The following is a 15,052-nucleotide window of genomic DNA, read 5'->3' as shown; positions in this document are numbered from 1 at the left end:
ACTGGGTGGGGCCTGAGGACATGCCGGGGAGCTGCAGGTCACCCTTGTCACTTAGTCAGTTGGGCTACCAGGCAGTGTTCCAGGATCTGGGCTGAGTGGGGACCGTGGCAAGGGGGCCGTGGTCCATGTCACGAAGATGCGAGGGAGGTGGTCAGTGAAGTGGAGGGGACATGTAGTTCGAGGCCTAAAGGAGAACCAGCCTGCTTTGGTGGGCCCAGTGAGTCAGGCAGGGGCCCATCCCAGGCAGGGACCGAGTGCCAGAGAGGCTGCTGGGCCGACCAGCAGGTTTTGTCCTGAAGCCCCTGGAGTGGTGAGCAGGGGCTCGGGTCCAACTGTGCAGTTTTCAAAGCTCCCTTGGTGGCTGGGTAGGGGCAGGGGACACGACTGGGTGGGACTGGCCTGGATTGAGATGTCCAGGGGTGGGGGAGAGGCAATAATCCCCAGCATTTGGGGCTTAGTCCTTGCAGAGCTGGTCATGCCAGCACTGGGAGCAGGTCGTCTGGGGTTGGGGCGTGAGGCCTTTAGGATGATTTTAATCGGACTCTTCTAGTCTGTTTTCATCTTTATGTGCTTCAGAGACGTGTCCCTCCCGTCCCCTGGTTTGCTCTGCTCCCAACAGGAAAGCTGCTGTGGGCCTCTGTGTTTTCCCTCTGGCTCCTTTTAAGGTTTTGTCTTTTCCCTGGTTTTGAACAGTTTGGTGCGTAGCCTTTCAGACTGGCTTCTTCCGCATGGTGATGAGCACTAAGGCCGCTCTATGATCCTTTGGGGCTCGTGCTGAGTAATGCCCATCATCTGGTGGCTGCGAGGCATCATCCGCTCTGCTGCTGATGGGCAGCATTTCTGGATGCAGCCCCTGTCACTGCGGGTTTTCATGTGGACTTTGGGGCAAATACCAGGGGCTGACTGACAGCGAGAATGTCTGGTTTGTCAGAACCCCAGTGCTGTGGCTCCGTCGCCACCCACACTGCTCACTGTCCCTGTCCCCAGTGTGTGCATGGGGCCGTCCCCTTGTGTGTGTGCTGGCACCTCATCTTCCGTAGCCTTTGAGAGCTGGGCACGCATTTCTTCGCCAACACTCCTCGTCCCCCCCTTTCGTTGTGAAGCACTTTGTTTTTTCATTTTTGGCAGGATTAGCATTTTAAAGATGTTTTACTGACTCCTGGATTCTAACAAGAAATCGGCCATTCCTATTTGTATTTTCCATAGTGTAACCCGTCTGTTTTCGCTGATTTCCTCTTGTTGGGATACCAGCCTTTGAGTGTAACATGCCACTGGCCTTCCACTCCGGAGGCTCTTGGGCCCGAGGCTGGTGCCTTGCACAGAGCTGGGCCATCTTGGCCATGACTTCTCACTCCTCTGGGTCTCTAGTGACACAGGGGAGCATGGGTATTGTTCCACAGATTTCTGTGCTTTCAGATGGTTCCTTTTGACCTGTCCTTGAGGTCACTGGTCCTCTGTTCCACGTTGCAGATGCCATGTGGGCTGTCCTCAGGTGTTCCACTGTCCCTCTTCTGTTCCCGTGCCTACCCTTCCTCTGCATTCGTCCACAGCCCTTACCACACCCTGTGCTGATGCCATTCCCAGGCTGCTGTAAGGACCCATGGATGTGGTGGGTGCGCATGTGTCCCACGGGTGTCCACAGGTCGCTGCTGGGCTGTGGCTTTGCCTTGCTGTCCAGCAGAGGCCACTGCTGCCCCACTGCCCAGCCGTTTCTCCTGATCTTGGCCAAGCCGCCTCTGGAGTGAAGTACCCCAAAATGCCACCCCCACCGGCAGTGGTCAGGGAATGTGGGGGGATTGGGCCGCACTCTCCATGAAGCCAGCGCCTGTAGGAGTAAGCAGCTCACAGTCCAGGAGCAGCTGTTGTCCGGTGACCTCAGGCTGCGGGACTCATTCATTATTCACTAGGTCACTTTTCATTCAGTGAGCACTGATTGGGTGGGTGCCTGCTGTGTGTGGTCCCTGTCCTCCTGGGGCTGGGGTCGGGACGACATAGGATAAGCTGATGAGCAGACACACAAACAGATGGTGCTAGAGCTTAGAGCTGGCAGGTTCGGGGTAAGGCAGGGGACTGCACTGCAGTAGGGGTCGTCTGCGTGAGGTGGAGAGTTCCCAGGACTCTGACTGGGAACGTTGTCCTGTCCCTGGCTTGGGTCGTGGGGCACTTGGGGACTGTGAAGTCCTAGTACTGTGTGCAGGCCTGAGTGGACTGATGCTGGCTTCTGCCTGATGGTGAGCCCAGGGACCTACCCCCACCGTGTTCCATTCAACCCCCCACTGGTGCTTCCTAACAAGACAGGGCCTCCCAGCCACCCAGAGGACTCCCAGTGTGGCCTCTGAGCCAAAAGCCAATAGGAAGGTGTGAGTGGTGGCCGCTCAGGTGGCACCTTTTTGCCACCTCCCAGGCTTCTTCCTTCATCTTCACAGCATTCCTTTTGGAAAAAACCTGGAGTCCATCAGGTAGAGCTGAGACAACAAGGTGACGAGAACTCACTGTTTGGGATTGACCTCCAGGCACGAAGGAGCTGGGCAGGGGTGAGACCCCGGTACCCTCAGTCCCCTTCCAGCCTTGCCATCTGCAGGTGAGGGAGAAGCCATCCAGGCCTGACTCCCAGCCCAGACTCTGTTCCCCCTAGCAGGTCTTCCTGGCCTCAGATTCTCCCAGTAAAGGGCCAGGTGTGGAAGCTTCTCTGGGAGACCCCAGCTGGCGGGTGTAGAAGCCCTGACCCCAATCCTAGCCCTAATCCTTGCTGCCCTGCTAGGTTTTAATCCTGACCCTGCCCAAGTCATTTAAGCACAGGGTGAGGTCAGTGGGACAGGCTGAAGCCACACCAGCTCCAGCCCCATGCCCTCCTTCCAGCCAGTCTTCCTGCTCCTCAGGGAACAGGCCAGGCTCCTTCCCACCCACAGCCTCTGCCTGCAGGACCCTGGGCCCGCCGTTCTGGGTCTCCAGGGCAGCTTCCATCTGGGCTGCCCGCACCACCACGTTGCCCTTTTGGCAGGTGCCTCAGAGCTGCCAACAAGCCCCTCACACAGTAGGTGCTCAGTAAAGAACCTCACATTGCGTTTACGCCAATACAATGTTACACCTTCTCCACCTGAACTGAAAGTGTCACTAGGCTGTCAGGACAGTACCTAGAGTGGCAGTCACTCGATTGCAGCGAGGTTAAAGTGAAAAAAAATGCAGTACTGATAATGACGCCAGCTAACATTTAACGTTTTTGCCAGGCTTTTCCTGTATGTTGTCAGATAATTCTCTAACAACCCTGATTCGGTACGTGTTGCATGCACGCATGAACCACGGCAGCTGGATCTGAAACCTGCCTTTCCCCGGGGCTCACCTAGACTGGTGAGTGGCAGCAGGGGAAGCCAATGAACAGAGCCCGAGCCCGCCCACGGCGAGGTCGCGCTGGGTGGAGCGGAGGACGCGCTGGCCCTAGCGAAAGCTCCACCCCTGCCAAGACACTAGAAATCCCTCCGGTCAAATTAACGGATCCTCCGGACGCCTAGGAGGAAGTCTGGGGGTGAGGGAGGAAGCTGCAAGTTTTAGGTTGTGCCCAGTCCAGCTCCTCGGGGCGTGCGGTTCGAAGGGCGCGGCGGTGATGTGCCTCCCACGCAGCAGACGGAAAATCCAGGTCCATAAGTTTTCAAGCCCCTGATTTATTTTCAGTGTGTGGGAAGGCCGGAGGTGTCTGCCAGCCTGCTTGAAGAAAGTTGATCTGGGGCGCAGGGGACTTGACCCAGAGACACTCGTCCCTGGACCCCGCCGTGTAGACGATGGCGGTATAATAGCAGAGGTCTTTTCATCTTCCAAGGAGGCAGGGTTGAGGGGGCTCTGAATTCAAGTCCCAGCCGCTTGACTTTGGGCCAGGGGCCGCCCCTATTTGGACCTGGCTCCCTTCATTACTAAGGAGGGCTGAAATCGTCCTCTACAGGCCCTTTGGAGCTGGTGGGGTGGTGAATGTGGTTTAGAGGTCAAGGGCATTGGACCCTAGGGCCAGGCCGCCTGGGTTTCAATCCCAGCCTTCTTCCCACTGTGATCTTGAGAACCTGCCTGTGTATCCTGTGTCCTGCCAGATGAAGGTAGGACTCTCCTGGAGATGGTCACACTCAAGTCCTCTCAGATGGTTCCAGCCAAAAGGATCCAGTGTAGCTGTGTGGACGCAGAGTGGATGCGACGGCCCCCTCGGGCCTGTTTCCCTGGCGTGGGTGCTCTTGATCACCAGGTGCTTCCCAGCTCAGGGCTCCCTGGGACCTGGTGGGGTGCAGGGCACAGGATGTGAGCGAGTTCCTACCTCCTGGCACCTCTGCTCTTCTGTCAAATGGGGGCGGGGCAGTGCTTGGCACAAAGGGCCTCTAGGATCCAGTGGGTGGGTGTTGAACCGATCTTCTGAACCGCTAGGATTTTAAGCATCAGGAGAAAAGAAAAAACTCTGCAATTAAGCCACGTCCCCCCATCAATTTTTAGCCGCTTCCTGATTCAGGGTATGACGTGCCCCGCATCAGTGCCATTCCCCAGTGAAGAGACCGAGGCGCAGAGAGGGGCCGGAGCTCAAGCCGCCTCCACCAGTGCTGCCGGATCTACCTACTCACCACTCCCTCCCTCCCGTCTCACCCCCGCCCTGCCCCCGCCCCCAGACCCAGCTGGCCCAGTTCGTGAGTGAACCGAGCGTCCGCCGGGACCTGGACACTTTGGGTGACGCTGGACTCGCTGTCTCTGAGCCTTAGCCTCCCCGCCTGGTGGGGGTGGTGAGTGGTGTGGGGGGACTGGGCGCCGACGACCCCTACCAGGTCAGAGACCCCCTCCTCCTCCTCTGTACCCCAGGGCGCCCTGCCGACTAGCACACCCACCCCTCACCCGGCTCTTTTCTGCGCGGCTCTTTCCTGCGCGCAGCGGGCGGGGCGGGGGCTGAGTCCGCCCCCGAGTCCGCTCCCTCCCCTGGCCGCCCCGCCTGCCCTCCGCTGCCCCGCCCTGCCCTGCCTTCTCTTCCCCTTCCCTGCCCAGGAGGGCCAGGCTTCGCGGCCTTGTGACCCCGAGGCCAGGCAGGGACGCGACGAGACGCGCTGGGACGGGCGTCGGGGATCGTGGGAGAGCTGCCCGGGGCGGGGGTGGCATGGAGCGGAGGTGGGTCTTCGTGCTGCTCGACGTGCTGTGCGTGTTGGTTGGTAAGAGCCGCGGGGACTTGGGTGTGGGGGGACTCCTTCCCAGGCCGTGGTCTCCCCGGCCCCGTTTGTAGGGCGCTGGGATGGTGGCCTGCAGCTCCTCCACCTGTCGGGGGTCTCCTCGAAATGGGGGAACTCGGGGAAGGACACTCGGCGCCCTCCCAGCCTCAGTTTCCCCCACCTGCGACGGGTTCAAGAGTGGGTCGCGAACGGCGCCGGGGTTGGCAACCCCGCCCGTGGTAGCAGGAAGTCGCCGCTGGGGCCGCACGCGTCCCCCGCCCACCGCGCGGGCCCGGGCAGTGAATCACGCGGGCCGGGCCCCGCCGGGCGGGCTGGGTAGGGGTGCGGCCACGGGGCCCCCCCTGGACAACCTCCATTCCTCAGGCCCCGGACGCACTGCGCGTCGGTGGGATTCGAACCCTCGCGGTCCCGGGAGACACGTAGAGAAAGCTGGGCCCCAGGCTGCGGGTTAGCGGGGCCTCTGGGAGGCGCGACCGAACCTGTTGGGCAGCTTTGCGGGCCAGGTTGGGGGAGGGGGGGCAGCCCAAGATCCCCTCCCCGTCCCTCCCCCTGGGTTCTGGGAACAAAGGCTGAGTGTTTGCACTGGGGATGTGAGGACAATGGCCCCGGAATTCTTCCCGCGGCGGCCGGGGTGGGGTGGTGGGGTGGGGGAGGGGCACTTCGGGGACTGAGGGATGGGGGGGTCAGTCCTGATGGACGGCAGAGACCAGGTGCTCTTTCTGTGTCCCAGGTGAGACCTCTTTTGGGGTGGGTCAGGTGGTAGCAGGAAGAAATCCTCTAGGTACCATATCCTGAGCACCTATGTTATTTATTTAATATTTGTGAGGCACTTACTGTGTGCCAGCAACTAAGTGATATGCAAATAATTAAACCTTTTTCTCCTGTCGACTGAACAGTAACATCGGCTAGGTAGTCCGTCACCAAAAGGATTTATTCTGGAAAAGGAAAAAGTACTCCGGCAGCATGAGTACGCTCAGACCTGAGGAGCCCCGTGCTCATTCTGCCCTATGTCAAGATGGTGGATATGTGTATGTATATATATGTATCAGGGAGACAAGAAGTTAGAGCCATAGAGTTTTATGAAAAGTGTGTTGGGACCTAGAGTTCAAGGAGCCCAGCTCTGTCCACACACCTCCCAGCCTGACTAGTTTCCTTAAAGTCCCAGTTCATGTTTGTCATTCCTGCCTTTTGATCAAGATCTTCCTCCAGAAGTATCGCTGATGTCAGGAAGGACTTCTGGGTGTCATCTCTCACATCAGAAGGAAAGTGCGTGGATGGGGAACAGCTCATGTCCAGGGTTAACAGACAACAGGTGCAGAGCTTAATAACAATAAGAATTTAAAACAGGATTAGAACAATATAACCTACTCTATATGACAGGTTTATCCCAGGAGTTCAAGCCTGGGATAAACAATGACCATTGTTATCTTCGATAGTTCAAAGTTCTTGATGACAGATTCAACAACCAGAAATGTTCCCCCCTTCCACAATAGCTTCAGAAATGTGTATAATGGCAAGTTCCTTCCATGGAAAAGAGAAAGATGAAATAAGAATGAGTAGTAAGAAGAGCTGTGCAGGGGGATTCAGTGGTGTGGCAATTTATTTCCTTCAGAGGCCACCTGCTTTAATTTTTGACAGGTGTAGTTTCAGATCATCAGACAGTGTGCAGTTCCAGTCAGGTGTCACCTTCTTTAGGTGACAAGTATATCCAAGAGTTACTCCCTGCAGTTTAGCAGCACAGGGGTTAGTCAAGGGTACCTGGTAAAGGCCCTTCCAGCGAGCCTGGAGGGAATCTTTTTTGAGGTATTTTTCCAGTAAACAAAATCTCCAGGTTGCAGTGTGGATTGTGAGTTTTTCATTTCCCTGGAGTGCACTGTGAAAATGTTGTTCCACCAAAGCATGATTATTGTCAACAGAAGCAGTTAAGCCTCCACAATATTGAAGTATGTCTCCTTTTACCCACTGTGAATGAATCAAGAGGAGCAGGAACCACGCATGAGGCGTCCTGTAATTACCTCAAAAGGTGAAAGCTTGAGTCCCAAAAGGGGTAGACCTGAGGTCTAAAAGGACTAACGGCAAGGCTTTTGGCCAAGGTATTTGAAGTTTCTACAGATTTTTCCACTTGGGTCTTAATTCAACCAATGCTGAAAATTGAGGATGGTAAAGCACAGTGAAAATGTTGTAGAATTGGCCAAATAGCACAGACTTGCTTTAGCACCTGACCAGTGAAATGGGTTCCTTGAGTTCGAGAGGAGTTCCACAAGTAGGGACAATCTTCTTCAATAGGACTTTAGCCACTGTAGCTGCATTAGCTTGCCTATGAGGGAAAGCTTCAGTCCAGTGAGAATACATACACATCACGACAAAAACGTATTTGTAACCAGGAGATGGGGGAACTTTATGAAATCTATTTGCCAGACATCAAAAGGCCCATTCAGCAATTTAAATTGTCCCGGGGCAGTGTGAACAGGCTTCCCTGGGTTATACTTTTGACAGGTAGGACATGTAAGGTGGGCACTGTTTGCATCCTTGTTAATATCTCCCCACCATATTGGTCCATGAATGCTACCATTTTGTCAGGGGACCAGTGGTTTAATGCACATGCGGTAGTCAGGAGTGAGAATTTTAGAGTGTCTGATAGGATGGGGTTGTTATTTTGTCCGAACCAGAGCTTATTCTCCTTACCAAACCAGCAATTGTTGGATTTCCAGTCTTTTTTGTCTTCTTCAGAAGCTGGTTGTTGGGCTTCTCTGGCCAGTTTTTCTAAGTTACCAATTCGAGAAGCTTCTCTTTGGACTATGACAGAGGTTTGTCTGCTGCTGATGCCTTAAAGGGTAGCCTTCATAGAAATATCTGCAAGGTGATATCTTTAGCTTCCAGGGGTCAAGTTTAGAATGTCCTGAAATCTTAATAACAACTAAAGCATCAGAGAAAGCATAGTGTCCAATAATCCCTGAACATGGGGACATTAGTAATTTGATCTCCATTGGAGGGAAGGAAACCACAGTGTTCCATACATGAAAAGTTTCCATATACAAAGTCATGAACTACTCCAAAGGTGTATCTCCTGTCAGTATAAATGCTGATAGTTTTCCCCTTGGCTAAAATGCAAGCTACAGTGAGGGGGTATCATTCAGCCTGCTGTGCTGAAGTGGCCAGAGGCAAAGGTGCTGCCTCCATGAGGAGTTACGACAGAATAACCAGCTCATTACTTACCATTTCCATTTTGTTAAGTATGGACCATCTGTAAACTAAGAAAGATCAGCTTTACCTAGAGGAGTCTCCTGCAAATCGTCACGAGGAGTCAGGACGTGATCTGTGAGTGTCAGACAGTCATGAGGGGCTTCCTCAGTCTAAGAACAGAGAAAAGTAGCTGGGTGAAGGTTATTACAACATGAAAGGGTTATATGAAAAGTGGTTAGCAGATGCATTTCATAGGAAATTAGGGGACTGAAAGATGCTGGGTGTGATGAGAAAACAGGAAAGCTTGTAATATCATGAGTCACAACCATGGTTAGATGGGATCTAACCACGACACCTTCTCTGTGGCTTTAACCAAAAGGGCAGTAGCCGCAATGGTTCTAAGGCAAAGGGGGGAGGGGTATCCCTGAGCCACAGGGTCCAGTTTTTGACTCTAGTGTGCTGGGGTCCATGTTGATCCCTTGTTTTTGAATAAGCACCCCAGGGGCATGTCCTTTTCATTCACAAAAAGGACAAAGGGAATCTGATAGTTGGATGCCCAAGAGAAGGTGTTTATTAAATTCTCCTTTAAGGCTTTAAATGCTGTCATCCTGTTCTTCCCATGAAATTGGGTCAGGACTATCATTCTTTAGTAAGATATACAGAGGTTTTGCCATAAGAGAGAGACTTGAGGTCCAATTCTGACAGTAGCCGACTAGCCCAAGAAAACCTTGCAACTGGTGCTTAGTTTCCTTAAAGTCCCAGTTCATTTTTACCACTCCAAACAGCCTGTGAGGGACCTGCTGTTCTAATCCCTAGTTTTGGCCGAGAGGTCACATGGGAGGTGGCGCTGAGATGAGGTGGTGTGTTGCTGCTGTGTCCCACTCCCCAGGCACAGTAGTACCACCAGACCCTTGCACTGGCTGTTCCCTCTGCCTGGCTCTCTTCCCCAGACCTCCCTGGAACTTCTCACCTCCTTCAAACCACCTTCTCTATGTGGCCTATTGACAGCCCCTATTGAAAGCTACAGCCACCTCCCAGACTCCAGCCATCATTTACTTATTCTGTATTTCCAACCCCTTGCAGCCCCGTGAGGAGAGTTCTGTTTTCTTCACTGAGCCTTTCTCCAGACTCAGCATCTAAGGTGCTCAATACCGTCACTGAAGGATCTCTGGGACCCTTGAATTTGTCCTTTTGGGAGGAGTTTCTCTGCCGTTCCCCTCCTCTGGAATTCAGCCCCCAGAAGAACCACACCCTTTTGCACTTGTCATGTGCCCTGCCCCAGGCAAAGGGCACCCTCCCATAGAGCAGGGAGTTTTCTTCCCAAATGCCCTTGGCTCAGCAGGGCCCCAGTGCCCAGGCGACCTAGCTTTTCATGATTTGGTCATGACTGTGGGTCTTGAATGTATCTTTGGCCAGAGTTCTGGGCCGGGTGTGTCTTGGTCACTGTGTGGCCGGCTCAGGGACGAACGTAAATATAGGCATCTCAGCTCTGCCCCCGGTGTGTTCCTGATCTCTGGCCAGCCCTGGAACGAGGAGCAGGGAGCCCTCCCTTCTTTTAACAGGTGCTCATTGAACATCTGCCTGGGCTCCAGGGAACTTGACCCCCCACTTAGGTGCTCACAGATGAGTGTTGGGGACTCAGTCAGGGGACTCGTCAGTGATTGATTGCATAATTACACCCAAGGACCAGGAGGTAAAACGGAAATGTCCTTGTACTAGAGTGATAGCGGGTGGGACATTCAGGAGGGTAGATGGAGCTAAGCCTGGAGGGAAGTTATTCAAAGATGTTTTGGGTAGAGAGTAGGGCATGGGGTGGGTGCTTTCTGGGTTTGTCCAAGGAGCAGAAAGGAGGTGGGAGGGAAGTGAGTGAGTGGTAGGGGCGGGGTGTGGGGGTGTGGGATTGGACCATGGGCCTGAGGAGAACTTTGTTGTTCATCTGAGGATAATGGGGAACCCCAAGCGGGTTTTAATGGTGTCAGCAGTGTCCCACTTGCCATGAGGAAAGCTCCTAGCTGTGTGGTTGGCATGGAGGTGAGGGAACCAGAAGGGAGGCCGAGGTGGGTGGGCAAGCACCAGACAAAGGCTGGCCTGTGTGGCTCCGGCTGGTGCTGGAGAACCACGCAGCTAATCAGCTTCTTTCCCCCAACCCCAGCCTCTCTGCCTTTCGCCATCCTGATGCTCGTCAATGCCCCGTACAAGCGAGGGTTCTACTGTAGCGATGACTCCATCCGGTACCCCTACCGTCCAGACACCATCACCCATGGGCTCATGGCTGGTGTCACCATCACCACCACCGTCATCCTTGTAAGGCGGGAGGGGCTTGGAGGGCGGGGGTCAAGGTCTGCCTCCAGTGGTATTTGTGGGGAAGAGGGCCCCCTTCGGAGTTCCCCATTCCCCAGCAGCCTCAGGGAAGCCAGGAACCCTAAACACCTTTCAGTGGGGAGGACTGAGCCCCCAAGCACCTGCCTGGTGGAGACCACACAGTTGCTGTTGGGCCCCAGCCGGAGGCTCCTTAGTGGCTCCCTTTGCAGGTGTCGGTGGGGGAGGCCTATCTGGTGTACACGGCTCGTCTCTATTCCGGCTCCGACTTCAACAACTATGTGGCAGCCATCTACAAGGTGCTGGGGACCTTCCTGTTTGGGGCCGCGGTGAGCCAGTCCCTGACAGACCTGGGCAAGTACATGATTGGCCGTCTGCGACCCAACTTCCTGGCGGTCTGTGACCCCGACTGGAGCCGTGTCAACTGCTCCGTCTATGTGCAGGAGGAGGTGTGCAGGGGGAGCCCTGCCAATGTGACCGAGTCCAGGTGGGTCCTGGACAGCAGTCCTCACTCTGGGCTCTGCTGGGGGCCAATCCACAGACACTCCCACTTCCAGGGGACAGTGCAGGCTGGGGAAGGGCCCTCAGCAGCTAGATGTTGCAGGATTACTTGCCAGATGGAGCCAGGGTCGAGGCACCTCCCAGGATTGAGGACAGTCCAGGGGCAGACCAGCAGGTGCCCGTGGGCCTGAGTTCACTGATGGGGAGGCAGGGGGGGGGGCATGTTGGGCTGAGCAGAACAATCTGTGTGGGGAGCGGTGACCTACCTCCCCTAAATTTCAGGCCCCACCCTCATGCTTTTGGTCTGTCTTCTTAGCACCTCTACTGATACACTTTTCATTTAATTGACTTCCTTATTTCCCTTTTTACAAAATAGAAATAAAATTTGCTAACTTAACCATTTAATATGTACAACTCATTGATTTTCAGTAAATTCAGTGTTGTGTAGCTATCTCCACCATCCTAACCCACCATATTTTCATCACATGAAACAGATTCCGTGTCTGTCAGCTGTTTCTCTCCCCAGCCCCTGCCAACCAAGAACCCACTTCCTGTCTGTGGATGTGCCTGTTCTGGATGTTTCACATACATGGAATCACACACTGGGTGGTCTTGCTTGCCTGGCTTCTTCAGCATTTCAATGTTCACCCATATTGTAGTTTCTGTAATTTTTTCCTTCATGTACTCTGGGCCTCCATTGTTAGGTGTATATATCTTTGTAGTTGTTATATGTTCTTGAAGGATTGACCCTTTTATCACTATTTAATGTCCTTTCTCCCTCCTAACATTTATTGTCTTCATGTCTGTTTTGCCTGATACCGTGTTTTCCTGAAAATAAGACCTAGCCATACCATCAGCTGTAATGCGTCTTTTGGAGCAAAAATTTATATAAGACCAGATCTCATATAAGACCCGGTCTTATATTATAGTAAGATAAGACCGGGTCTCATTAATTTTTGCTCCAAAAGACGCATTAGAGCTAATTGTCCGGCTAGGTCTTATTTTTGGGGAAACACGGTAGTAGTATAGCTGCTCTGATGTCTTTTAGTTTCTCTTTGTATGGAATATTTTTCCCATTCTTGTACTTTTAACCTATTAAAAGTACAGTGTCTTTGAATTTAAACTGAGTCTCTAATGCACGTCAATTTTTAAAAATCCATTCTCTAGCCTCTGCCTTTTAGAGCGTTTAATACATTTCATGCAATGTAATTACTGATGAGGAAGGACTTCTGTAACTTTGTTATTTGTTTTCTACATTTTATATATATTATACATATATAAATAAATATATTATATTATAAATATATTATTTATATTTACATATAAATATATAACATATCAATATATATTTATATATAAATATATATTTTATATATACATATATATTTGTTTCTGCTTTATTTTTCATTACCTCTATTACTGCCTTTTCTGTTAAGTAGGTATTTACTATGCAAAGAGTTTATGGATATATATTGTGAAATAAGTCTAGTTAACATTGTCAGCGTGTATGCAGTTGTTTGTTTTTTAATCGTAGAGGAAAAAACAGGAATTATAAACCAAAAATATATCAATACTGACATTTTATTTTGTAATTACCCTTACTGGTGTTTTTTTATGTGTTACTGAGTGGATTTTTTTATGTTACTGAGTGGCTTTTTTATGTGGATTTGAGTTACTGTCTAGTATCCTTTACTTCTCCTCAGAAGACTCCCTTCACTGTTTCTTGTAGGGCCATAAGCATTGAACTCTCTGGGTCTTTGTTTATCTGTCAATGTCTTAATTCTCCTTCAGTATTAGAGGATAATTTTGCCAGACATAGAATTCTTGGTTGACAGGTTTTTGTGTTTCAGTTCTTTGAATATGTAATCCAGTGCTTTCTGGCTGGCATGGTTTCTGATAAGAAGTCAGCTGCTAATCTTATTGTGTCCTTTGTACACAATGTGTCTCTTCTCTCTGATGCTCTCAAGAATCTCCCTGACTTTTGGTAGTTTGATTATAATGTGTCTTTGTGTGGATGTCTTTGAGTTTATCCTACTTGGAGTTCACTGAGCTTGGGCATGTAGATTAATGTTTTTCATCATATTTGGGGTTTTTTCCGCCATTATTTTTTCAGATATTCTATCTGCCCCCTACTCTCTCTCTCTCCTCTCCTTTTGGGACTCCCATTATGTCTGACACCAGCTGTGTTTCCACATGAAATTCTCTCTCATACTGTGGGAAGTGCTGCGGGGGTGAGGGGGGGTGGAGGGGGTGGAGGGGAAGCAGGACCAGGTATGTGAAGGCATGCTGTGTGAGCCGCTGGGTCTCTGCCCGGTCGCCCTCCTGATGTACACTGCCCGTCCTTTCTTAGATTATCTTTCTACTCCGGACACTCCTCCTTTGGGATGTACTGCATGATATTCTTGGCGGTGAGTCGGTTTTTCCATGACTTGCTTGATATGGAACTGTGGCCAATTTACCCCCCTTCCCTGGGCCTCAGTTTTTGCATCTGTAAAATGTGGGTGGAGTTGCTGATGGGTGGAGCTAGGTCATTTGTTCACACAGTGGAGGCTCTTGGTCTCAGGGCTGCCATCTGTGCAGTGGGTGTGGGGTGAGCGCCACAGGCTCCTGGGCTAACGGCCGTCCTCTGGCCCCCAGCTGTATGTGCAGGCACGGCTCTGCTGGAAGTGGGCACGGCTGCTGCGGCCCACGGTGCAGTTCTTCCTGGTGGCCTTTGCCCTCTACGTGGGCTACACCCGCGTGTCTGACTACAAACACCACTGGAGTGACGTCCTTGTGGGGCTCCTGCAGGGGGCGCTGGTGGCTGTTCTCACTGTGAGCTTCTGGGCCCTCTTGCCCCCTTTCTCCCTTTTCCAGGTCCCTAGTCCTCTCCACCCCCATCTTCCCCCTAAGAGGCCACTGTTCCCTTCCCAGGTTCTGCTTTTCTCATTGTCCCCTACCCCCACCCCATCCCACATTACCTATCCCCTCTTGGGTTCCACCACCTCTCACCCCTCCCCCACTCTCTTCCCAGGGCCCCATTCTTCCCCACTCCCGGATTCTGCCCTCATTCCTGCCAAGTCAACTTTTGCCTTCCTCTCATCTCCCAGGTTCGTTATGTCTCCGACTTCTTTAAAACCCGGCCCCCGCAGCGTTGCCTGGAGGAGGAGGAGGTGGAACGGAAGCCCAGCCTGTCTCTGACACTGACCTTGGGCGAGGCTGAGCACAACCACTATGGGTACCCAGTGTCCAACTCCTGAGGCTGGAGCCTCCCAGGCAAGGGCCTGTCTGGGCCCTCAGGCTGTGGGTCGGCACAGCCATGATGCTGGCAGGGCTCTCACCTGGAATGGTGACAAGGGCTCTGGGCAGGTTCCTGGTGCTCCGGGCTGGTTCCCAACGGGCGGGGGTCCACTAACCCTACCTCCTGTGTACTGGACCAGGAGTCTGGGGGTGCCCAGGACAGCCCTAGTGTTTGGAAGGGGAGCATTGTCCTCATAGCTCCCTCAGTACCTACCCCTTTTGTTCGTTAGGGAAGGGACCAAGAGATCTGGATAAATGCTGTTTTTGTAAAATGTAATGTATTTTTAGTAAAACAGGGCATTTGCTTGACAAATGTTATCAGAGCCTCTTCCTTGTGGCCATTCTGAGGCCTGTTCTGCCACAGAGTCCGGGGGCAAGACCTTCCCTTGTCAGGTTGAGACCCTCAGCTGAGCTTAGGTATTTGAGCAGCTGGGGAAGTCCGCAAGACAAATGAAAGAAAGAGCCAAGCCTTTAATCAGCCATTTCTTCAAAGTACAGAATGGTGTTAAAAATCTTGCATCTGGGAGGTAAATGTGCCCAGCTAACAATGCAAGGAAATATACACATGTATTCCAACCTGTGTGTAC

General features: G+C 52.5%; 1 protein-coding gene across 10 annotated transcripts; it reads left to right on the top strand.

Moving 5' to 3' along the window:
* Positions 1-445: 445 nt before the first annotated feature.
* Positions 446-14,778, top strand: PLPP2 (phospholipid phosphatase 2). Of its 10 annotated transcripts, none has more exons than XM_088792168.1 (7): positions 446-4,225; positions 4,468-4,748; positions 10,519-10,670; positions 10,898-11,172; positions 13,537-13,594; positions 13,824-14,000; positions 14,276-14,778. In XM_088792168.1, exons 3-7 carry the CDS (start codon positions 10,542-10,544, stop codon positions 14,423-14,425), a joined length of 789 nt encoding a protein of 262 aa, XP_088648294.1. In that variant the 5' UTR covers positions 446-4,225; positions 4,468-4,748; positions 10,519-10,541; the 3' UTR covers positions 14,426-14,778. The 10 variants fall into 10 exon arrangements, with proteins under 10 accessions (XP_088648294.1, XP_074193449.1, XP_074193445.1 ...); XM_074337348.2 differs by lacking the exons at positions 446-4,225; positions 4,468-4,748 and adding exons at positions 4,772-5,124; positions 9,929-10,059; XM_074337344.2 differs by lacking the exons at positions 446-4,225; positions 4,468-4,748 and adding exons at positions 4,772-5,124; positions 6,080-6,211.
* The last annotated feature ends 274 nt before the right edge of the window (positions 14,779-15,052 follow it).

The sequence above is a fragment of the Rhinolophus sinicus genome, chromosome 15 (assembly GCF_057876585.1).
Source record: "Rhinolophus sinicus isolate RSI-liver-muscle chromosome 15, RSI-T2T, whole genome shotgun sequence".
In the NCBI taxonomy this organism is placed as follows: domain Eukaryota; kingdom Metazoa; phylum Chordata; class Mammalia; order Chiroptera; family Rhinolophidae; genus Rhinolophus; species Rhinolophus sinicus.
Note: the sequence above shows the minus strand (reverse complement) of the source record. Positions and strands in the feature narration are given on the sequence as shown.

Excerpts from the sequence above, each read along its gene's own strand:
- PLPP2 (XM_019716007.3), top strand. The coding sequence starts at position 10,362 with ATGAGGAAAGCTCCTAGCTGTGTGGTTGGCATGGAGGTGAGGGAACCA. Across the intron at positions 10,671-10,897 it reads TCACCACCACCGTCATCCTT|GTGTCGGTGGGGGAGGCCTA; the intron begins GTAAGGCGGGAG and ends CTCCCTTTGCAG. Across the intron at positions 11,173-13,536 it reads GCCAATGTGACCGAGTCCAG|ATTATCTTTCTACTCCGGAC; the intron begins GTGGGTCCTGGA and ends GTCCTTTCTTAG.